This window comes from Rhinoderma darwinii, chromosome 2, assembly GCF_050947455.1.
Source record: "Rhinoderma darwinii isolate aRhiDar2 chromosome 2, aRhiDar2.hap1, whole genome shotgun sequence".
Lineage (NCBI taxonomy): Eukaryota > Metazoa > Chordata > Amphibia > Anura > Rhinodermatidae > Rhinoderma > Rhinoderma darwinii.
The window spans coordinates 48,190,826-48,216,545 of NC_134688.1; the positions used below are offsets into that span (position 1 = coordinate 48,190,826).

Here is a 25,720-nt window from a genome sequence, read left to right on the forward strand (position 1 = left end):
GCTACTGAAACATCTATCGGACATTTATGCCATATTCTGTGGATTTGCCATTAAAGGGGTTTTCCGACATCATTTTTTTAATTTAATAAACATTTATATCTGTTACTTCTGTTCAACCTATGTTCTGCCACCTGTTTTTATGGCTCAATTTCTTCATTCTACTCTCCCTGAGGATATTTTCCAGTTTGTTTACATCGCATTTTGCTGTGACCGGCCGTTTCCTGTTGTGAATAAAGACTACAAATTCCATGGATCAAAGCGCCTGTTTCCTCCCCACTGAAGATCCTGTGTCTCCCCCTGTGTTCAGCGCCGCAGCATACAACAGCGCTGAACACAGGGAAAGCATGTCAGAGTGTCTCCCTGCTCTGCCACGGTGTCGCTCTGCCCCCGAGTCTCTCCCTGTGTTCAGCGCCGCAGCATACAACGGCGCTGAACACAGGGAGAGCATGCCAGAGTGTCTACTCGGTCTGCCACTGTGTCACCCTGCCCCTTTGTCTACCTGCTCTGCCCCCGAGTCTCTCCCTGTGTTCAGCGCCGAAGCATACAACGGCGCTGAACACAGGGAGAGCATGCCAGAGTGTCTACTCGGTCTGCCACTGTGTCGCTCTGCCCCTTTGTCTACCTGCTCTGCCCCCGAGTCTCTCCCTGTGTTCAGCACCGCAGCATTCAACGGCGCTGAACACGGGGAGAGCATGCAAATGTGTCACTTTTCTCAGTCACTGTGCCTCTCCGCTTTGCCCCTGTCTCTCCGTGTTCAGCGCCGCAGCATACAACGGCGCTGAACACAGGGAGAGCATGTCAGAGTGTCTCCCCGCTCTGCCACTGTGTCGCTCTGCCCCTTTGCCTCCCTGCTCTGCCCTAGAGTCTCTCCCTGTCTTCAGCGCCGCAGCATACAACGGCGCTGAACACAGGGACAGCGTGCCGGGTGCTGGAGTTTGCTGAACCCTGGGATAGTGCATCCGTGTTGCACACTAAGTGTGTATCAACCACGCATGCTCTGAATAGGAGTAAGAGAACATTAACATTAACACAGTGTATAGTTACGTCATTTATGACGTGACCGTACACTCAGACTGCCGGAAAACGGAAGTTCGAGCTCATGGACGGGGCTGAGGCGGAAGTTAGGATTTCAGGTTAGCGAGGCATCACGTGATAGAATATGAGATACACCACTAGGAACATCTTTTCAAACGCAAGTACATTGCAAAAAGCTTAGGTTTGACATATTTAGTTTAACAGGATTGGATTAATTGGTTCCGGAAAACCCCTTTAAAGAGGCTCTGTCACCACATTATAAGTGCCCTATCTCCTACATAATGTGATTGGCGCTGTAATGTAGATAACAACAGTATTTTTTATTTTGAAAAACTATCAATTTTGAGCAAGTTATGCACAACTTTAGATTTATGCTAATTACTTTCTTAATAGACAACTGGGCGCGTTTTTACTTTTTTACCAATACTTCTCTCCATTCATTTTTAGCAGTACTCGTAACACAGCGTGATCTCGCGAGATCACGCTGTGCAGTCACATACTCCTATATTAACTTTACCGAAGTGTCTTGGGAGTGAATAAACATCACCTCCAGTCAGGACGCGATGTCTATTCATCATCAAGTTTCTGTGAATGACAGCACACGTGATCTCGCGAGATCACGTGTGCGGTCATTCACAGAAACTTTACCAAAGTGTCGGGAGTGATGAATTTACATCACGTCCTGGCTGGAGGTGATGTCTATTCACTCCCAAGACACTTCGGTAAAGTTAATATGGGAGTATGTGACTGCAGAGCGTGATCTCGCAAGATCACGTTGTGTTGCGAGTACTGCTAAAAATGAATGGAGAGAAGTGTATGACGCTGATTGGTCAGCGTCATACACTTCTCTTCACAACGCCCAGTTGGTAAAACACTAAAAACACGTCCAGTTGTCTATTAAATAATTAATTCGCATAAATCTAAAATTGTGCATAACTTGCTCAAACTGATAAAAAACACTGTTGTTATCTACATTACAGCGCCGATCACATTATGTAGGAGATAGGGCACTTATAATGTGGTGACAGAGCCTCTTTAAAGGTCCGATATGGGAATACCACTTTAAGCAGTGTCGGACTGGGGTACCTTGGGCTCACCAGAGGAGATATTTTGAGGGCCCACCCTCCAGCTGTATAGAACATGTACATGTCCACTTTTCATTTTATCATAGTCCTTGTTGTTATCATTGTATACACAGGACATATAATCAATAAGGTCTCTTAAGGCCCTTCTACACCAGCCGACACTAGGCCGATGCAGCGAACGCCGATCAATGAGACATCGTTGATCGGCGCTCGCTTGCTCCTGTCACACGGAGCTATGGGTGGGGACGACCGGTTGTTCCTCCGATCGCTCGTCCCCATCCATTATTATCATATCGGCAGCACGTCTCCGTTTACACAGGGAGATGTGCTGCCGACAACGATAATCTCTTACTTTTTTTAAAACGATACGACCATCAGATGATCGAGCGTTTGCTCCTTCATCTGCTGATGTTTGCCCTGTTTACACAGTGCAATTATCGTCAACGAGCGTTATATGAACGATAATCGTCCTGTGTAAAACCCCCTTTAGGTAATTTGTGAATCATCCCATAAGATATACACCGTACTGGCAAGTGCTTGGCTCCAAAGAGCTTCGAATGGGGTTGTCTTCTGCTGGACATTTAAGGCCCATAATCGTGTTAGAGCCTGGGCCCACCGGAGCATCCTCTGGTGGGCCAGTCCGACCCTGCCTTTAAGTCCTGTAAGTTGCGAGGTAGGGCCTCCATTGGTGGGACTTGTTTTTCCAGCACACCCCACAGCTGCTTGATCAGGATGAGATATGGAGAATTTAGGAGCTAGACTTAACACATTGAACTCTTTATTATGTTCCTCAAAACATTCCTGAACAATTTTTGCACTGTGGCAGGACGCATTATCCTGCTCAAAGAGGTCATTGCTATTAGGGAAAATTGTTGCCATGAATGGGTGTACTTGGTTTGTAACAATGTTTAGGTAGGAGGTACTTTACATTTCAAAGTAAAACCACATAATTGCCAGGACCCAAGGTTTCGTAGCAGAACATTGCCCAGAGCATCACACTGTCTCCGCCGGCTCACCTTCTTCCCATAGAGCATCCTGGTGCCATCTCTTCCCCGGGTAAGTGGCACATACGCAACCGGCCGTCCACATAATGAATAACGTGATTCATCAGACCAGATCACCTTCCTCCATGGTCCAGTTTTGATGTTCAGGTGCCCTTTCTAGGTGCTTTCGGCAGAGGACAGGGATCTCAGCATGGGCAATCTGACTGGCCTGTGGCTAAGAAGGCCGAATGCAGCAAGCTACGGTGCACTGTGTTCTGATATCCTTCTATTATAGCCAGAATTAACTTTTTTAACAATTTGTTAGATCAGATCAAAACAGGCTAGCATTTACTCCCCACATGCAACAATGAGCCTTGGGCGCACATTACCCTGTTGGCAGTTCACTGTGGTCCTTCCTTGGACCACATTTGGTAGGTACTTACTGCTGCATACCAGGAACACCCACAAGATCTGCCATTTTAGAGATGCTCTGACCCAGTCATCTAGCCATCACAATTTGGCCCTTGTCAAAGTGGCTATGATCCTTACGCTTGCCCATTTTTGCTGCTTCCATCATCAAATGAGTTAGGGAGTAACACATATAAAGGGAGGGGAGTGACACATATACAGTGCCCCATCCAGAGAGTGCCCCCATATACAGTGCACCAACTAGAAATCCCCAATACCCTCTTTTTCTCAGTGAGCAGCCAATCAACAGTTGCATATATGTCTCCCCCTCCACCTGCACAAGCCTGGGGCTGAGTGATCTGTGAGATTACTGCAGTTGCAGGCAATTTTCAATTGTATTTTTCCCCAAGAACACAGAAAAAAACACCTCAGAAATGCACTTCTAATGGAAGGGCAGGCAGGTATGCCATAGGCAACAACCTCTACCGTTTTGTTCCAGTCCTGGTTGGACTGCATTATGCCTGCAGAATTTAAGGAATAAAGTTATGTAAATAAGGTTTAATCATCATGTACGTTATGCAACTGTCTAATATACTTTGGGTTTATGCCTAAATTCCTCACCATGTTCATGATTTATGATTGTTGTAACAATGTAATGAGACAACCATATGCTTTGATTTGTAATTAAGATTATCGGTTTATAACATAAAAGTAGGCACAATGAAGTGCTTTGGAAACATACCGGAGCATCTTGATCCATGAGATAAGCTCCATGTCCTTCACTGATCGCGGTCCTGTACTCTTCATGTGCCTGCTGCTTTTCCTTAACCTGCAGAAAATTATTTACATCATTAAAATAAAAAGAAACATATGTTTTCTTGAATAAAAATCTTTACTTTAATTTAAGTATTGTACCTCTCCTATGATGTGTTTCCCATTGATAAAAGCTTCAAACCCACATACAGCTGCAGTACCGTCCAGAGGGAAAACATACTTTGCCTCAATAGGGAAGGTAGAACTATTCTTAAAGGTCTGGAACATCACCACCTGTTGTAAAAAAAAACAACAACACATATTAGTCTATATACCTGAGAAATTGTTGGCCTTTTACATGGCTATGTCTTTTAAAGCTACATGTACCTGAGCAGCAAGGTCCATTAATCGAGCTTTGACATGTATACTTTCTAGCGGAATTTGCTGGCCATCACTGCCTTGTAGACCACCTTTTGTGACCTGTTTATCAGGTAGCTCCTCTAGTGAAACATCTGTTAAAATAGAAAAACTAACATTAAAGGGGTATTTGAAATATTATAGCATATCGTTAAGATATTCCTTAAAGGGGTTATCCCAGGCATCATTTTCATAGCAACTCCAGAAATACTGTTAATAGCATATAAAAACCTTTATTATGAATTTATTTTTTTGCTATACTATGTCCCTAAATTACCCCTGGTGCTACTGCTAATCTGTGCTGCTGTTAATCTGTGCCACTGCGGGGGGGGGGGGGCTCTGAGCAGAATCAGTCTCCTTCCCCCTCTGGCAGCTGACAAAATGGTCCCTTCTTACCGTCCATGCAGACATGTAACAGTGGGTCCACAGTAGTGAAAATACATTTTGTGTGACATCCACTGTAGGCACTCCCTTAAACACCAATTAAAATATAATGAAATAAAACAAAAAAAGCCTAAGTAGGCATGTGCAGGGTTCATATCAGCTGTCAGGATGCCGAGCTTTACAGTCCTAACAAGCTAAGAAGCAGGAGTCTCCGCAGCTATACTGCCATGCTACTGCAAAGGCTCTGCTCCTTCCCTGACAAGCAGGTCAGAAAACTTTTTCTGCTTTTTTGACATCAAAGAATTACTATGCAGAGACCTTGATGTGGGAAGAGTGACTGAGCAAGGGTATTCACCAGCACGCTCATTAAGTGGACAAACACATTTCTATGCGCTTTGAACCACAGGTGGTGCCATACTATAGAAGTAAATGTAACTGTTCACTGGATCATTTTTTTTTAACAGCATGTAAATGGCAAACATTGTTCATTTTTTATGATCTCTTCAATGAATAAATTTAATTGTGGGACAACCCCTTTAACATTATAATTGGTGGTAAACTGCTACTGATTAACATTCCTTACCTTCTGGTGGTTCAGGCAGACTGTTACAATGATCTGGTGTTTGAACAATTGAAATAAACAAAGATTCTTTATGTAAGTCGACATCGTCCCCATCAGTGGAAAACTGAACAATGTATCTCATTTGGACTTGATTCAAGCTATACACCACATATTCATCATCCTAAAAAGTACACAAGAAGGTCACAAGTTGTTTCTTAATTTATTCTCATGGTCCATAATAAAAAGGTCATCCACCTCCTTTCACAGGTGCAGTTATTAACCATTGTGAATAATGGAAGAAATAAGTAATGTGGGCCAATGGAAAATTGGCAGATTGCTGGGATATCATGGAAATCATGGAGACTAAAATATTTATATCCTGAACTTACTGCTGAAGGTGGTAGTGAGAGGGTGGGGGTAAGTAAATTTGGAATTACCTGAATTACTGCATTGGTTACTAAGAAAATGTGGTCTGATTGTTATCTAAGTCACAATTAAAGAAAAATACAATATGCCAAAACCAATAACATACAAACAGTTGTGCTGTTCATTTCTTTTATTGAGCACATTGAGTAAACATCCACAGTGCAGGGAGGAAAAAGGAAGTAAACCCTTGAATTTAATAACTGGTAAGAATCACCTCCACCAAAGGTTTCCTGTGTTTGGAAATAAGGCCTAATGCACACGACCGTAGCCATGTGCACAGCCGTGATTTTTGGGTCGGCGGGCCGCGGAGTGTCTCCCGCGAGCCTCCCGCAAATCGCGGGCAGTGCACATGTCCGCGTCCATTATTTTCTATGAGCCTGGACCGCAGAACATGGCCGTAATAAGACTTGCCCGTTCTTTCTGCGTTCCAGTCTCCTGGGCCATGCACGGACCGTGGAAACCACGATCGTGTGCGTGGCACCATAGAAATGAATGGGGCCGCAATTCTCCCGTGGATTTTCGGGGGAATTGGGGCCGCAAAAGCACGTTCATGTGCATGGGGTCTTAGATTTATACAACGTTGAGGAGGAATTTTGTATCTTTCCTCGCTGTAAATGTGTTTCAGTTCATCAATATTACAGATCATGCCACAGCATCCAATTCTGGTTTTGGCTTTCAAAATCTGCAGAAAATCTGAACTGTGGGAAACCAGTCTAAGGCTGGGTTCACACTACCTATTTTCAGACGTAAACGAGGCGTATTATGCCTCGTTTTACGTCTGAAAATAGGGCTACAATACGTCGGCAAACATCTGCCCATTCATTTGAATGGGTTTGCCGACGTACTGTGCAGACGACCTGTCATTTACGCGTCGTCGTTTGACAGCTGTCAAACGACGATGCGTAAATTGACTGCCTCGGCAAAGAAGTGCAGGACACTTCTTTGTAACGTAATTTGAGCCGTTCTTCATTGAACTCAATGAAGAGCAGCTCACGATTTACGAGCGTCACAGACGCCTCGCATAATACGAGGAGGAGCATTTATGTGTGAAACGAGGCAGCTGTTTTCTCTTGAAAACGGTCTGTCTTTTCACACGTAAATGCCTGCTATCGTGTGCACATACCCTTAAGGTCAGGCCCCTGAACAAATTATTATTATTTTTTTTCCGCCCGTTCTTTCGTTTATTTACTTTTGTGCTTTGGGTCATCGTCTTGTTGCATTACCCAACCTGTCGTCAGCTTTAAGTCATGGACTGCTGCCCTTTCATTCTCCTGTAAAATGCTTTAATATATCTTTGAATTCATTGTTTACTCCAAAAACTCAAGGCATCCAAGCCCTGAGGCAGCAATGCAGCCCCAAAGCAGCTCCTCTACCATACTTCACAGTTGGGATAAGGTTTGGTGTTGGTGAGCAGTGTTTTTTTCCTCCAAACATACCAAAGTGCATTTGTGTTAAAAACATCCAGGTGGTCTCAGGCAAACTTGATCCCGCAATTTGTTGGTTTTTTTTGGCATTATTTTTCCTTCCATGAACACCATTCTTGTCAGTGTTTTTCTAATAGAGGACACATGAAAAGAAGTTTTTGCAGTTTGTAAATTCTTCAGCAGATCTTTTGCTGTTACCCTTGGGTTCTTTCCCATCCCTTTCAGGATTGCCAGTTGTGTCCTTGGAGGGATCTTAACAGGATACCTACTCCTAGGGAGAGTAATAACCGTCCTGAATTTTTTCCGTATGAAGACAATTTGCCTAAGGCTATGTTCACACGCTTAACAAAAACGGCTGAAAATACGGAGCTGTTTTCAAGGGAAAACAGCCTCTGATTTTCTGCAGTTTTTTAAGCAACTGGCGTTTTTTTACAGCCGTTTTTGGAGCTGTTTTGCAATTGAGTCAATGAAAAACTGCTCCAAAAACGCCTCAAGAAGTGACATGCGCGTTGCTGGCTGTATAACAGAACAGCCCATACACGGCACGTCAATAGTGACGTGTCGTATACCAGGTGGAAAATTTTAATAAATCGACCACGTAACAGGTATATGGCTGATAAACATAGCGGGCAGAGAGTGGCGTCACCAGTCATGTGCCCCACGGCAGCATCGGGAAATGGGGCCAATATTGAAACTGTAAGTACATTCCCAAGTTAAAAGCATTAACACATACAAGTTTTAACTTGGGAAACCCCTTAACTGAAACAACTTTTGCTAATTAGATCTTCGAGATGTCATTAAAACAGGGGTTTACTTACTTATTCTCCCAGCACTGTGAATATTTACTCAATGTGCTCAATAAAAGGCATGAAAAGTACAACCGTTTATGTGTTATTAGTTTAGTTAGATTGTGCTTGTGTATAATTGTGACTTAGATTACAATCAGACCACATTTTATTAATAATAAATGCAGAAATCCAAGTAATTCCTGCAGCTGTACATAAAAGAATAGGAGTGGTGATATTGTAAATGTTTTACACAACTTTATATAAAAAGAAGCTTGTTTTTTTTTCCTGTTGCAACTTTGAAAGACTCTTGTGGTAGACACTATCTGTCCTGCGGGGGAAAAACCTCTATACTGATGCTAAAATCAATTAAATCAAAAGCCACAAAAGATACACACAATATCTAGCAAATACTAAATAAACCATGGTGATTTAGCATAGTATCACATAAACAGATTGGCCAAAGAGTTGGAAACCACAACATGTAGCAAAAAGAGTAGGGATTAGGAATAATAAAACAAAGCTAGAGTTGAAGGGGCCAAGAATCAAACAAAGTGGAATAAGAAGCAAAATTGATTACAGCCAAGATCGCAACAGGGATCAACTCTCAGAAAAAAACAAGAAACATGTAACAGGACAAAATTGCAATTAGGAATAGTTCACACCTAGTGGTTTGATACTGTTTTGGCATGCAGTTTTTTTTTGTTTTTTTAAAAACAGGAGTCGAGGGAAAGTATAAGGCTATGTTCACACAGAATTTTTTTTACGCAAAACTCGTCAAAAACTGACCCAAAATGCCTCCCATTGATTTCAATGGGAGGCGGAGGCGTCTTTTTCCCGCGAGCAGTAAAACCGTCTCACGGGAGAAAGAAGGGACATGCCCTATCTTCGGGCGTCTACGCCTCTGTCCTCCCATTGACATCAATGGGAGGCAGAGAAAGCGTATTTCACTGCGTTTTATGCCCGCGGAGCTCAATGGCAAAAATCGGCGTGCAGGGAGAGGAAAATCTGCCTCAAACTTCCAAACTGAATTTTGAGGCAGAAATTCCGCCTGCAAAAAAACTCTGTGTGAACCCAGCCTAAGGCTGCATTCACACCAGCGTATCAAATTCTGGTCCGTTATGCATCATTGTGCTTTGCGAGGGGCATGCGTTATTCACGCACCCGCAAAGAACAACTTTTTTTAAATTATTATTTTCAATTGAATTGATGCGTAAATGATGTGCATCCGTGTGCTGTGCGTGGTTTTCACGCACCCATTGACTTCAATGGGCGATAGGTGTGTGAAAAACGCACCAATATAGGACATGCAGTGAGTTTTACGCAATTGACACACGCTGCGTGAAAAGTCCTGCATGTGTGAATGGCCCCATTGAAATCAATGGGTCCGTGTGCTGCACGTGATTGACTTGCGCAGCACACGGATGTTATTCACGTTCGTCTGAATGAGCCCTAATGTGAATTGTTATATTGCTCCTCATTTTTAGTACCATTCACAGTTTTCTCTGGTAAAACAAACAAACAAAAAAACAAACAAACAAACAAACAAACAAACAAACAAACAACTGCATTCAATTAAAGTGTGAATACACAGATTTAGTCTATATTCACAGCACATATTGTAGCTGGCCTAAGTCAGATTTAATCGTCTGTGTGCATAAGTTTGTTACATTTGCATCCTTTTGTATTGTTTCCAGTATACTGCATATTGGTAAATCTGATACAGGATAAGTACATGATTCTGTTCTGATCTTACTTTTTTATTCATCTTTTATTTTCAAATTATTTTTAGCAATATCCATTATTATATGTTACGTGTAAAGGTATATAAAATAATATTAAAGGGGTTTTCCCACAAGAGACAATTATGACATATCCACAGGATAATCTTCAAAAAAAGCGTGGTGAACAGCAGCACACGTCTCCCAAGTTTCTTGAAACTTGGGAGACGTGTGCTGCTGTTCACCACGCTTTTTCTGAAGATTACATTACGTCAGACTGGGTTTGTCTGATCTTACAGCGTGACACCGCTCCTGATAACGGGATTTGTGCTGCTTCAAATATTGTATTTTTTGGATTATTCATATCCACAGGATAAGTCATAAATGTCAGATGGATGCGGGTTCCACCTCTGGGACCCGCACCATCTCTAGAACGGGGCACCTAAACCCCGTTCTACCTCTTTGTGTGTCGGCTGATTTCCGACCATGAAGGTGAAAACTATTTATATTGTTTTAATATTGTGCACGCTGTCTATTTATAAAATTGAATATAACACTTCAACAATTTTTCTTTGATTTTTCTTTGATTTTCCATGGGAGATAAGTTCTTCCTCGCATCTAACTTGCAGGCTAAGTACTGCAACTAGTCTTAATACACTCTAGTTCATATCATTATGTATAATGAGTCACAGACCGTTTTTTTTATATATTCTCTTTTAATAACATATCCTTGTCACATATAAATGATTCTATTTAATGTCATATGCTTAAACATTCTAGTCGTCTTTAGATTGATTTTAATTTATGGGAAAAACTTTGGATATCGGCACCTATCTTGGGCTGTAATTGACGTTTGGGAAATTAACACCTACCTTCTTCTCCTCCCTTTGTTTCTTGTCCAATGAGGTGCGCAGTCTTGCTGCACATTGCCGGTGTGCGTCCAGCCCCATTCCCGCCCCCCATAGCGCACTGCGCATGTCCGGGATCCCTGTACGCGTCGGGGATCCTGGATGTGCGCTATGGCGCTGGGGGCTGGAAGTGGGGCATGCCTCACTTCCGGTTTCGGCAGGAGACGTGCGCCGAGATCTCCTTGAACTAACAGACAGTCAGTACACCTGCGTTTCACCCTATTTAAGGCTGCCAGCTATTAGACACTTTACACCCCTTGAGGAAGCATACCGCGAAACGCGCGTTGGGGTTCACCGCATTTCTGTCAGACTCTCCTACTAACTTCAAATGGGTAAGACTTTCTGGAAGTAAGGGGGAAGGGTGGATTATCAGTCCTTTAACTGATTGTTATTTGCTACTAGCACTTGACTCTAATTTTGTCTATCCGTATGCACTACATGTATAATGACTAGGTATGACAACTAGAGTTCTTTACTATCTTCACCACGTACAGTGAAGGAAATAAGTATTTGATCCCTTGCTGATTTTGTAAGTTTGCCCACTGTCAAAGACATGAACAGTCTAGAATTTTTAGGCTAGTTTAATTTTACCAGTGAGAGATAGATTATATAAATTAAAAAAAACAGAAAATCACATAGTCAAAATTATATATATTTATTTGCAATTTGCACAGAGAAATAAGTATTTGATCCCTTTGGCAAACAAGACTTAATACTTGGTGGCAAAACCCTTGTTGGCAAGGACAGCAGTCAGACGTTTTTTGTAGTTGATGATGAGGTTTGCACACATGTTAGATGGAATTTTGGCCCACTCCTCTTTGCAGATCATCTGTAAATCATTAAGATTTCGAGGCTGTCGCTTGGCAACTCGGATCTTCAGCTCCCTCCATAAGTTTTCGATGGGATTAAGGTCTGGAGACTGGCTAGGCCACTCCATGACCTTAATGTGCTTCTTTTTGAGCCACTCCTTTGTTGCCTTGGCTGTATGTTTTGGGTCATTGTCGTGCTGGAAGACCCAGCCACGAGCCATTTTTAAAGTCCTGGTGGAGGGAAGGAGGTTGTCACGAAGGATTTGACGGTACATGGCTCCATCCATTCTCCCATTGATGCGGTGAAGTAGTCCTGTGCCCTTAGCAGAGAAACACCCCCAAAACATAATGTTTCCACCTCCATGCTTGACAGTGGGGACGATGTTCTTTGGGTCATAGGCAGCATTTCTCTTCCTCCAAACACGGCGAGTTGAGTTAATGCCAAAGAGCTCAATTTTAGTCTCATCTGACCACAGCACCTTCTCCCAATCACTCTCAGAATCATCCAGATGTTCATTTGCAAACTTCAGACGGGCCTGTACATGTGCCTTCTTGAGCAGGGGGACCTTGCGGGCACTGCAGGATTTTAATCCATTACGGCGTAATGTGTTACCAATGGTTTTCTTGGTGACTGTGGTCCCAGCTGCCTTGAGATCATTAACAAGTTCCCCCCGTGTAGTTTTCGGCTGAGCTCTCACCTTCCTCAGGATCAAGGATACCCCACGAGGTGAGATTTTGCATGGAGCCCCAGATCGATGTCGATTGACAGTCATTTTGTATGTCTTCCATTTTTTTACTATTGCACCAAGTTGTCTCCTTCTCACCCAGCGTCTTACTTATGGTCTTGTAGCCAATTCCAGCCTTGTGCAGGTCTATGATCTTGTCCTTGACATCCTTAGAAAGCTCTTTGGCCTTGCCCATGTTGTAGAGGTTAGAGTCAGACTGATTAATTGAGTCTGTGGACAGGAGTCTTTTATACAGGTGACCATGTAAGACAGCTGTCTTTAATGCAGGCACCAAGTTGATTTGGAGCGTGTAACTGGTCTGGAGGAGGCTGAACTCTTAATGGTTGGTAGGGGATCAAATACTTATTTCTCTGTGCACAATGCAAATAAATATATATCATTTTGACTATGTGATTTTCTGTTTTTTTTTTTTTAAATATAATCTATCTCTCACTGGTAAAATTAACCTAGCCTAAAAATTCTAGACTGTTCATGTCTTTGACAGTGGGCAAACTTACAAAATCAGCAAGGGATCAAATACTTATTTCCTTCACTGTATACCCCATGCTTACTTCTCTAGATTGCTTGATACATTCCCATATATATCATAGGGAGTCTGCCATTTATGTTCACACTGGAACATTACAGAGTCCTCTTGTCCTTCTTGTACCTTTTTAACTCTTTCTGTGTATGTAATTATATGAATAATAAAGTTGTTTATTTTTACTATATGGCTTCCATGCTCCTTTTCTTCTCTTTGGTATAAATACTTCAAATATTGTATTTTTTGGATTATTCATATCCACAGGATAAGTCATAAATGTCAGATGGATGCGGGTCCCACCTCTGGGACCCGCACCATCTCTAGAACGGGGCACCTAAACCCCGTTCTACCTCTTTGTGTGTCGGCTGATTTCCGACCATGAAGGTGAAAACAGCGTAACTCACTGAGCTACGCTGTTTTCGTAAGCCCCATAGAACTGAATTGTTGTTATGGAAACAGCTTAGCTCGCATGCTGCGCTGCTTCCGTAACTGCTATTCACTACTATGGGAGTTACGTAAACAGCGTAGCTCAGCGGGCTACGCTGTTTTCAGAACTCCCAACCATAAAGTAAGGAAGTGGCCTGGAGTCAGTGATAGCAGACAAAGTTAGAACGGGGTTTAGGGGCCCCCGTTCTAGAGATAGGTAAGGGTCCCAGAGGTGGGACCCGCATCTATCTGGCATTTATGACATCCTTTGGATATGTCATAAATGTCCCACGTGGGAAAAACCCTTTAAGTATTTTTTTGCACATGGATTAATTCTTCTCTCTGATTTTTGCTTTGCTCTGCCTTAGTCATGCTTACGTTTTTGTAACATTAGCATATACTGTATATTTTGTGCTTCTTTGTTTTAAAGATCTGTATCTGCTTTAAATGCCTGAAGGAAGGGTCTGTTCAACCCCGAGACTCGAAGCGATGAAAAAACTAAAAATATCTTTACCTGTAAAATCTTAGTTATGGCTAAACTCATTTTGACTAGAAATTGGAAAATCGCTATTGCTCCCACCTTACAAGAATTGCTCTCCTTAATCAATACCTCTTATATGTATGAGAAGTTAATTGCACATGGCAACTTTGCCTTTCCGACATTTGCAGGTATTTGGACAACCTGGGCTTTTAGTCCCTTTTTGCTGTAATAGATAATTTCCTTCTAGATTGTGATCAGTCTCGTGCTCTCGTACTAAATGTAACCTAAATTTGTATTTGCGTTTATACAAGTGACAAATTCTGCTGGCTCTATGATTTGTTATTCAGTTTATGTTTTCTATATTCTTTATCTTGCTTACCATTTGAGGAATCAGCCTGATGTTTCGGCTGTGACTATGCTATCTGTTATGCTTATTCCTGTATTCTTGCTATCTTAAAAACTTATTAAAAACCATTGAAACGAAAAACAATATCTTTAATACACTGGAGCTATGTGGGCCCTTCTTCTATTTCTGACGACAGAGCCCCAAGTATCTTACCATTCTTTCTGCTGAATCCATACAGGATGAAAACAGGGAAGTAAAACGTAGCTATAAATGAACCAGTCTTTTTTTCTTTCTTTAAACATGAGAAGCCTGTTGCTCTAACCTTTACATCCAAAAAACACATATAAATATAGTAATATTTATAATTAGTCCGTTATTAACGGACGGTTTGGTACATAGACATAATAATTAAGCCAATGCTACTTACTGTAAAGTCTGACTGTACCCCATCCTTGCGTTGGACACCATGCACACTGTGGAAGCCATTGGGCGGTTCAGAGATTGTGTAATCTCTTTGAAACACATCTGTGCATTTACCTAAAGCCACATCACAGACGACCAAGAGCCGCGATCCAGTGATATCACTTGGCTGGGAATACTTAAAGCTTGTGCTACATGAAAAAAAAATAGAGAAAAATGTATGTAAGCTTTATATGAAATACTGGGTAAGGGTAAGGTCGCACTAGTTATGCTCCATTTAGGTCTCTTCCGTTTTAATTAACCTTTGTATTCAATGGTAATTTTTTTTGTTTCAGATGCATTCCGTTAGCCTCCGTTCGCTAGCTTTCCATTTTTTTCACGGAAGCAAAAGTGCAGTCAGCAGCACTTTTGCTTCCGTGGAAAAAAACGGAAACCTAGCGAACGGAGGCAGACAGAATACATCTGAAACAAAAGAGTTATCATTGAATTCAATGGTAATTCAAACAGAAGAAATGCTTTCCGTTTGGACTCTCGTTCATCTCTTCCTCTGACTGAAGAGTCCTAAACGTACTATAACGGTAGTGTGAACTTAGCCTAACACATTTGTTTGATTCACATAAGAAACCCTGACATTTTTATTCTGAGATGCATTCACCAATCTTACCAGGCTTACATATCGTATTGTTTTGGGAATTTGACAAATAGGACTAAACATGAGTCTTGGGGTACCGCTCACCACAACACGGCTTAACTGACTTATTTATTAAGTTTAATAAAATACTTCTATCTGCAGCAGAGTATACACAAGTTGTTAGTCAATGATCACACAATTACAACCATTGATCACTCACCAGAGCACATACAATGTACTGTATGTATGTATGTATGTATGTATGTATGTATGTATGTATGTATGTATGTATACTTTAGTTGTAACAAACTCTATGTGCTCATGTTTTGTAATATACACAGCCTACCAATGTGATTCCCAAAAACTACTACATCAATCCCACTGTGTGTAACCAGAGCATAAAGAATGAAGTATGTATATAAAGAATTGTACATGGACATATTTAGTCCATGGAAATGTTGTATGTAAACAAATGTGGCCCATGTAGCCATCCTCCTTTTCGGGGTTTAAAAAGGTAAACCTTGTAAACTGGAATAAAAGAGCAGCTCTGACGTCTGAACGGATCTTGTTCTCTTTGGCATAAAACAGTTGTACCAAAGTGGCATTTCCCTCACCTTCCACAGCTTGTAGCTTTCCGTTCCCTACTTGTAGATTCCCTGTAAAGGTTTAGAAACCTCCTCAGTCCCCCAAAATCCATCTAGAGTAATACAATAAATGGAAGACGGGGGAGGAGGGGGTGCTGCTGCAGCTTGTCACTCAGTGTTTCAGTAGAACAGCATGATGGGGAGCAGCAGGGAGAAAATGCATTTACAGAAACCAGCAAAGGGAAGTAAAAAAGACTCCAAATCTGCAGGTTAGGCTCAGTATTTCTGGATGCACTACATCTAATATACATCTACAGCTATCTGATTATGATAGGTATGGTTATTTATAACAATTTCAAAGACTTTTCTGTGTACTTTAAATGTGTTGTTTATTTTTCATCAGTTAGACCATGATGCACGCAGACACCACAGAATAGGGAAAGCTAAGAATTGGAAGAGAGAATCAGGGTATACAGTCGTATCCTAAGCAAACTGATACAAACTAAAGGGCCTTGTACACAGGCCAATGATCAGGTGAACAAGCATTCGTATGAACACTGGTTCCCAAACAATGCCCTGTGTAACCGGCTGATCGCATCTTTTATGCAGCCAAAAAAATGGTCGCTAGTCGGCTGCACATCTCCCTGTATAATCATGGAGATGTGCTGCCGACATGATGCAAATGCATGGGGACGAACTATCGCTCATCCCCATACATTACCGGCCATAGCACCTTGTGAATGGAGAAAACGAGCGCCGAATAATGGGCTGTATTGTCGATCGGCGCTCGTTAAAAGCGATTAAACACGAGTGATATCTGCCCATGTGAAACCAGTATAACAAACCTTTTCAATCTGTATAATCTTATCAATTTTAACATGAATGTTTAGCATGATATTATCACATTTTCTTACACACCTTATTGAATCACTGAAATAAATGCCACTTCCAAGGTTACCAATATCTGTCCTTTCACCACCAAACTCTTCAACAATAATCTTTGGCAACATTAGCCCACTGTAGAGAACACAGAAGAGATTTTTTTTTTTAAATAAAAACATTTTACCAACAAAATTTGCAAGAAGAGGAGAATGAATCAAACCAGTACAACACGTCATAATATGAAACAAGTCTAAAACATGACCAATGTTATCCATAAGAAGGGGCATAACAAGTAATCATAGGACCCTATAGCACAACCTGGAATCAGCACCATTATTTATGCCCTCTCCAGGCACCCTGGGCTTTGAGACACTTGGCTATGATTATTATGAGTGATGATTTAAAATGTATATAATATTTTTCTTCCGTGGCACATTCTACCATCTCTGTGTTCCTTGTATATCGTCAGGGGAAAACGCAGGACTGAAGGTTCCAAGTGAGTTGGTGCCCTGCAGAATTCAAGATTATATGAATTTTGCCAATTAAGAGGTTAGCGATAGTGTAGCGCCTAAGGCCGCGGACAGTCGGGTTTACCCCCCCGGTGGCCTAAGCCATGGATCTGTGACCGCCGGCTCGCTTCTCCTTCACAGGAGATGCCAGCGCTCACTTCCACTCCAGTCCGCTGTGTCCCATAGGGTGCGCGTGCACACACGTGCCCGACCTTAAAGGGCCAGCGTGCGCACAAATGGAATTCTCATCAACTGCACATGATTCCCTGGACTATAAAAAGGGTCCGGCCCTTCTGATCCTTGCCTGAGCGTTGTTAGTTTATCCCATGATAGTCTTGCAAATGGTCCCTTAGTGTTATTCCGTTCCTGTTGTTACCCGTGCCCTGTATCCCGTGCTGTGTTCTTGTTCCTGGGCCTGTTAGTGTTGGAGTCGTGTGCCACACTACCTGCTGCCGTCTGCCATGTCAAGTGTCTCCTGCCACGTCCAGTGTCATCTACCACGTCCAGTGTGATGCGCCACGTCTGGTGCAACCTGCTGCACCTGCGGTCATCTGCCACGTCTGGCGTAACCTGCTGCGTCCACCTCCATCCGTGTCAAAGCCTCGGCCACTGTCTGGACTATTCAGGTACCCTAGTGCGGGACTTTGTATTGCTGGGGTGCTCTGTTGTTTGTCCAGCTGCCTCCCCGCTACGGCGGTGTGGCCTAGTGTGTCCACATTCCCACAGACCGTGACAGATAGCATTCCTGTCATCCTCCTGGTGGTTTATAGTGTTTTTAATTTTAAATTTCTTTTCTTTTTGCGAATAGGGATTTGCACATGGTTATTATTATTATATTGTTTAGAATGGTAAAGGGGTTAATAATCATGGTCTATAGCAAGAAAGTGCACCTATAATTTCATTTTATTAAATCAAAATAGGACCGGGTTCTTTATAGGGATTGGAGCTCTGGTTATCTAATACAGAGCTCCAAATCCCCTACTTTTCTTCACACCGACGTAAAGCAGCATGATCAAATTCTGTCTGCCTGCATCTACCACTAGAGGGAGTTCACTGCAAAGGGATCTATACAGCTTCAATGGAACTCAATAGTAAATTCATATGCAGTGAGTTCTAGTAGTGACAGAAACAATTTTAAAATTTTGCTCAATCTTTTCTGCTGAACTGCTCAGAGGGGGGATTCCCGGTACATGGAAGTCTCCCTAAGTGTGTCCTTGATTGTGCATCTTTCAGGTTTTTTTTTAGAAATGTTCTTACTTTTTACTATCTGTCTATCTTTCTTCTAGACTCTCAGTATTTTACCTTCGCCCTCACTTTTTCAAGCATCTGCCATGTTCCAAGAACAGTCCAATACCCCTCACCTCCAGTGCTCTTATAAGAGTAGACCTGGTCCAACTCAGCTTATGGGCCCAATAGCATATACTTGCTGGTTAATTTGATAGTTAGACCCTTGTGATCCCAGGCACACAGAACAACCAAGAAAATAAGCAAATGTGCAAACTCACCGTGAGAGGATCCCCATAAAATTGCATGGTGAAGAAGCATGGAGCAGGGACTTGACATTTCCCAGATCACTCTTAAAGTTAGTGGCCTCACTCAGTCTCCCAACTCGGAACACTCTTAGGATGTTAAATTGTCTATTGCTGTACAAAGAAAAAACTCTGTTTTAATAGCACATTAACAGAATCTATGAAAAACAGAACAAGAGAAGGACCTGCAATTCTGGTTACAAGTAAGCTAAGCAGCAGTACTCAATGTCAAGCAGCAGCTACAAAAGTAAATAAAATGTTAGGGTGTCTAAAAAGAGATAAAAACCTGCGATCCCAATGTAACATTACCCCTCTATAAATTATTTGTGAGACCACATCTCGAATTTGGGATTCCATTTTGGGCTCCACATTGTAAAAAGGAAAGGGGTTCAAAGGTGACTAGATTTATAAATGAGATGGGATGGGAGGTCTCTTACAACGATGGACAGAAAATCGTTTCAGCTTTCAAAATAGACACCTTAGACGTGATCTTATTTACATGTATATACGTGTGGTCAATACAAAGAACGAACACATGATTTATTTATTCCAAGAACTGTACAAAGGACCGAAGCAACTAAATGCTGAAATTTGGGGATATAATGTCTATCTGCCACATGTTGATGCAGAATAAATACATCAAATTTCTGCTGTGCTTGGGAGTTTTAGAAACTTTATAGTTGGTTAGATAAAAAGTGGCTTCCATTTTCTAGCTAATGGCAAGTATCCTGTAGACATGCTTACTACATTTTCTTGCTATACAGGCTGCTGATCACAGTCTACAGGGGACACATACATATATTTCCAGTAGAGTGAATATCTGCAAGTCACCTGCATGTGCTGGTGACATGTATTGGACAGTGCTAGAAAAATAACAAAATGCCTGCCACTCCCTAGCACTTAAAGGGGTTTTCCCATGAGGGACATTTATGACATATCCACAGGATATATCATAAATGTCAGATAGATGCGGGTCCCACGTCTGGGACCCGCACTTATCTCTAGAACGGGCCCCCTAATCCCCCTTCTAGCTTATTTTGCTATCGCTGCCTCCCGGCCACTTCCTGGTTGTATAGTCCGGAGTTACGAAAACAGCGTAGCTCACTGAGCCATGGTGTTTCCGTAAGTCCCATAGTAGTGAATGGCAGTTACGGAAGCAGCGTAGCATGCGAGCTACTCTGTTTCTGTAACTACCATTCAGTTCTGGGGGGCTCTGCGAGCTACGCTGATTTCTTCTTCATGGTCAGAAATCTCCTGCTTTGGCCGCAACACAGAGCGGTAGCACAGGGTTTAGGGGGCCCTGTTCCAGAGATAGGTGCGGGTCCCAGATGTGGGACCCGCATCTATCTGACATTTATGACATATCCTGTAGATATGTCATAAATGTCCCTCCTAGGAAAATCCCTTTAAGCGAGGATATTATTCTTTTTATTTTTTCTCATTACACAGAGCACCTATGGAAGGGAGCTAGGGGGAAATCTGGTAGTTTGGTACGTACTTGATCTTTACCTGACTGAGTTTTCTTTTAGATGCAGCCATATTATGTACAGTAATATAATAAAGTAGAAGGTGCAACAAAGTTTTGCCATTAAAGTATGAAACTGATGGAAACCAAACTTGCTTAATATTTAGAAGACAAGTAGCAGAGATTTACTAAGCAAAATGCATAAAAAATTAGTACATGACAGGCATATTATGTTTATATATATATATATATATATATATATATATATTTTTTTTTTTTTGTCTACCTCCACAGTTTTGAAAAGTGTCAAGAAAAAGTGAGAAGTCATAAAATGTGCCAGATACGTGTGCCATTTTTACCGCTTAAAAAAAATAATTGTACATGTATGCCAGCCCCGAGATGGCATAAGGAAGAGAAAATTATCTAACATGCCTCGCGATTTTCTCCTGTATTTATGCATTCTACAACACTATTGATACATTTTGCCCACATTGCTCAGATACATTTATTACAGTTGTTTGGGAGTGTAGAGAGAATAATTATTGCGAGGCCGAGTTCTCATCTGTATTTCTATTGTTCTGCTCCATCAGAGGAAAAGAACAACAAAAATACCGGAAGCGCCAGTTCCGTCCTACGACGGATACCACCAGCACCCAATGAAACCTATTGACTTTAATGGGTTCTGCTTGGTTTCCGCCAGGGTGTCTTACTGGAATCAATAGCGTAGCATGCTTCGCTAATGTTTCCGGTATTTTCACCCAGATCTGTGACAGAGGCCCCTAACGTAACCTCCAATACAGATGTGAACCGGGCCTAATAATTAAATCCCCAGGTACTCAGTAGTTGCCCTGTAGAGCAAACCCATCTCTTAAAAAATATCCAGATGGGCTCATGCACATCGCCGTTTTAAAAATTGGTCTCACACGAATCCTTAATACAGCACCCACAGAAATCGATTTCCATTTGCATGAGGCTTAAGTAGCAAATGTCTTAACTAATCACTTACCTGTAGATGTATTCCAGAATACCCTGTTTCACCTGATGAAACTCTGGAGAGTTTGGGTCAAGATGTTCTATTCTGCATCTGAGCGCTTGGTATTTGGCAGTAGAGGTTGCGGTGTATCTAGAAGAGCTAGTCTCACAGACGTTAACCATGTCCCTAATTACCTAGAAGAAAACAGTGAGAAAAAAAGAAGAACTAACTTTTAATGAGTGCACTGAGGCATATGTGACCTATGTAAAATTAATTAAAATATAGAGAGGCACGTTTAAAAGTTTTACTGTTTCATTCATTAGCAATGTTTATTTTCTGCCATCTTCATATATACCTGTTAACTTAATTATTTTATATGGTATTTGTCCATTCTATGTTGATTTAAACTGTGTTGGGCAGGATTTAACTTGTTAATGCTTACAGTGATAGTGTCTACAACCAGGCATTTTTTCATGCATTCATACTTATACAATCCATTTATTTCATGAGCTGCATGGCTTGTATGTCCTTTTAACCTGTTGGTTTATGGATTCGTTTTTTATCTTAGTACGTCTACATGTTATCCTCAATAAAGTATTTTTTCAATTTCTTATACTTCTAGTCTTCTGGCATCTTCTTTTTTAGGTTATATAATATATAGTACTTGCAGCAAAGTTTTAAACTCCAATGGAAAATATGGTGTATGATAAAATTGTCAGTATTAGTCTCATTTATTAAAATTGGCTAACAATAAAGCTGGCCTTGTTACTCATAGCAACTAACCAGTGCAGCTTTCATTTTTCCAGAGCAGTTTAAGAAATAAAAGCTGAGTCTTCATTGGTTGCTCTGGACAACAAGACAAGTTTTAGTTTTAATAAATGAGACTGTCTGAAGACACAAAAAAATTGAATGGAACATATGTTGTACTGTACCTGGCATAAGTCCTGCTTAAGCGTCAAGAACTTCATATTAATGTTATTCTGTATCTGTTCCTTGTGTGGAATAAATCGATAAAACTCTTTCATCATCTGATAAATGTCTTTTGTATCTTCCTTGTTAAAAGTATTTCGTAACTGGCGTAGAATTCCTTCAGCTTTACTAACCTTAAGTATGAAATAACAATAAAAGAATACAATCATTGCAAAACGTAATAAAAGTATATTTAGAAAAACCGTGTAGAGTAAATATAAAAAGTAGTGGAAAAATCCTACAAAACATACAAGCTAAGACTGACCGAATGGTTCTATCTTCACTACCGGCAACTCACAGTTAATGCTTGGAAAACACATATGTATAAATATTTAAAAAATAAAATATATATATATATATATATATATATATATATATATATATATATATATATATATATATAAATATTCCAATCTTAGCATCTGTTTTTCACCCAGTCATTATGTTTCTTACATCATTCAGGCTGATGTTTTCCACAGGGCATGAAAGAATGGAGTCCAAATGTCCAACAGCATCCACCCAAATAGACTCAACCAAGCCAGCGACTTCGGGGGACAATTCTGTAATATTGATGGCTTCTCCGAGCAGAACCTTTTCATTAAAAACAAAACATGTTTAAAAACTGTGATTTTCCTTAATTTAGACATTAGTGTGAAGAAAAAACCTGCACATGTTGAAAACAATACCTTATTTTTGTTAAATACTTAGCCAATATATGTTTTTTTTTAAATAACTGTGGGTAAACGTGATGATGTTTAGTAGATACCTACAGTTTTCTTTGTCTCATGGTTAGTTTATATGTTAGTCAATATCAATAATTAAAAAATATAAGATAAAGCCTAGAAAAGCATATGAAATATATGATGTACTTTTTATGAATAGATCCATGAGGACCACATTTCGGTAGCAATGCTGACTCAATGTACTATTAATCCCTTAATGACCGGGCCTGAAAAGGCCTTAATGACCAGATAGACTTTTCTGTTTTTGCCTCTCTGCATTTCAGCAGCCATAACTTTTTTATTTTTTAATTGACGTGGCTGTATAAGGCCTTGTTTTATGCGGGAGAAATTTTTTCTCTCTCGCAGTTTGGGGGTAGAAAAAATTTCTTTTTATGGAATGAATATAGAAAAAAGCAATTCTCGACATAGTTTTTCTTGTTTCTTTTTTATCCCGTTCACATTTCACACTAAAGAACCTGTTAAATTAATTCTTCAGGTTATTATGGTCGTGTAGATACCTAATATGTGAAGGTTTTTTGTTTTTATGTAAACAAGTGACCGGAATGAAGGGGAAGTAGCGCTCATACGAGTGCTGCATCCTCTTCATTACAGCTGATTGGTCGGGGCCCCGGGAGTCGGACCCCGACCTATCAGCATCAGGAGACAGTAATATTAAACTTACCCTCCTCTTCAGCCGCAGCGGAGGTCCTGACTCCATCCAGCGACAGGATGTTGTGCACAGCGTCGTGACGTCATGCGCTGTCAGCTACTATAGTAACAGGGGCCCGTGTAGTTTATTACATAGGCCCCAGTTACTATAGTAAATTTTTATAGATGTGGTGCGGGGGGCCGCGGGTACCCCTAGCTTTGGGGCCCGGTCGCAATTGCAACCCCTATGCTCTGGGGAAGCCCCTGACATCACTGTCCATGTATAGACAGTGATGTCAGGGGCAGAGCTGGAGTCCCAATCAGAGTACTAGAAGCTGCTCTTCTCCGGGACTCCGGCTGGGGAAGCCCCTGACATCACTGTCCAAATATGGACAGTGATGTCAGGAGCAGTGCTGGAATTCCAGGCAGAGTGCTAGTAGTGGCTCTCCTGCGGGACTCCGGCTCTGGGGAAGCCCCTGACACCAGTGTCCATATATGGACAGTGACGTCTGTCAAGAGCAGAGCTGGAGTACCAGGGAGAGTGCTAGTAGCTCTCAGCCCGGCCGGGACTTCGACTCTGGGGTTGCCCCTGACATCACTGTCCATATATGGACAGTGATGTCAGAAGCAGAGCTGGAGTCCCAATCAGAGTACTAGAAGCGGCTCTGCTCCGGGACTCTGGCTGGGGAAGCCCATGACAAATATGGACAGTGATGTGAGGAGCAGAGCTGGAATTCCAGGCAGAGTGCTAGTAGTGGCTCTGCTCCGGGACTCTGGCTCTGGGGAAGCCCCTGACACCACTGTCCATATATGGACAGTGATGTCAGGAGCAGAGCTGGAGTCCCAATCAGAGTACTAGAAGCAGTTCTGCTCCGGGTCTCCGGCTGGGGAAGCCCCTGACATCACTGTCTCTATATGGACAGTAATGTCAGGAGCAGAGCTGGAATTCCAGGCAGAGCGCTAGTAGTGGCTCTGCTCCGGGACTCTGGTTCTGGGGAAGCCTCTGACACCACTGTCCATATATGGACAGTGATGCCAGGAGCAGAGCTGGAGTCCCAGGGAGAGCGCTAGTAGCTCTCAACCCGGGACTTTGACTCTGGGGTTGCCCCTGATATCACTGTCCATATATGGACAGTGATGTCAGGGGCTTCCCCAGAGTTCCAGAGCAGAGCCTATACTAGCACTCTGCTCTGGGACTCTGGCTCTGGGGTTGCCCCTGACATCACATTCCGGTCCAGGAGGATCCCCTGATGCCACTGTCCACAGGGGTGGAGTGGCACTATCTATAGGGGGTGTGTATGTGGCACTATCTAGAGGGGGTGTGTGTGGCATTATCTATAGAGTGCACTGTGGCAATTATCTACAGAGGGCACTGTGGCACTATCTAAAGGGGGCGCTGTGGCACTATCTAAAGAGGGCGCTGTGGCACTATCTAAAACAAACAGTATTATGATAGTAATGTAGTATTGTTATAGTAATGTAGTAGTATTAATATAGTAATGTGGCTCTGGGGTTGCCCCTGACATCACATTCCGGTCCAGGAGGATCCCCTGATGTCACTGTCCACAGGGGTGGAGTGGCACTATCTATAGGGGGTGTGTATGTGGCACTATCTAGAGGGTGTGTGTGTGTGTGTGTGTGTGTGGCACTATCTACAAGGGGGTGTGTGTGGCATTATCTATAGAGAGCACTGTGGCACTATCTACAGAGGGCACTGTGGCACTATCTACAGAGGGCACTGTGGCACTATCTAAAGGGGGCGCTGTGGCACTATCTAAACCGAACAGTATTATGATAGTAATGTAGTATTGTTATAATAATGTAGTAGTATTAATATAGTAATGTAGTATTGTTATAGTAATGTAGTATTGTTATAATAGTTCCAATAACTAATTGATTAACAATAATTTTGTATTGTATCAAATTTGAATGTAATTCAGCCCGTTAACTTCATATTTTTTTATGTGTGGCCCATTTACCTGGCCGAGCTTGAGACCCCCTGCTCTAAACCAAGTTTACCCTTCTAATGAGAAGTTGTGCCTTCCTAAACCTTGGCTGAAGCTTTGTCTAGACCAGTGGTCCCTAACCAGTGGCTCGGGAGCCGCATGTGGCTCGCAACTCCATGCTCGCCATAGGAAATTGAGTTATAACCATTTACTCTTGCTA

The 25,720-nt window shown here is 41.9% G+C and overlaps 1 protein-coding gene across 3 annotated transcripts in view; it reads right to left on the minus strand.

Annotated features, from left to right (window-relative positions):
* Positions 1-25,720, minus strand: part of PARP4 (poly(ADP-ribose) polymerase family member 4) — a 221,456-nt gene that overhangs the window by 122,800 nt on the left and 72,936 nt on the right. For all 3 annotated transcript variants that reach the window (XM_075851621.1, XM_075851620.1, XM_075851619.1), the window contains exons 8-17: positions 22,638-22,775; positions 22,148-22,318; positions 21,249-21,409; positions 18,754-18,891; positions 16,776-16,874; positions 14,650-14,833; positions 5,649-5,808; positions 4,652-4,776; positions 4,427-4,558; positions 4,254-4,340 (exon numbers count right to left, since the gene is read on the minus strand). In XM_075851621.1, coding sequence (XP_075707736.1) covers positions 4,254-4,340; positions 4,427-4,558; positions 4,652-4,776; positions 5,649-5,808; positions 14,650-14,833; positions 16,776-16,874; positions 18,754-18,891; positions 21,249-21,409; positions 22,148-22,318; positions 22,638-22,775 — 1,395 coding nt within the window. The remainder of the gene's footprint in view (positions 1-4,253; positions 4,341-4,426; positions 4,559-4,651; positions 4,777-5,648; positions 5,809-14,649; positions 14,834-16,775; positions 16,875-18,753; positions 18,892-21,248; positions 21,410-22,147; positions 22,319-22,637; positions 22,776-25,720) is intronic.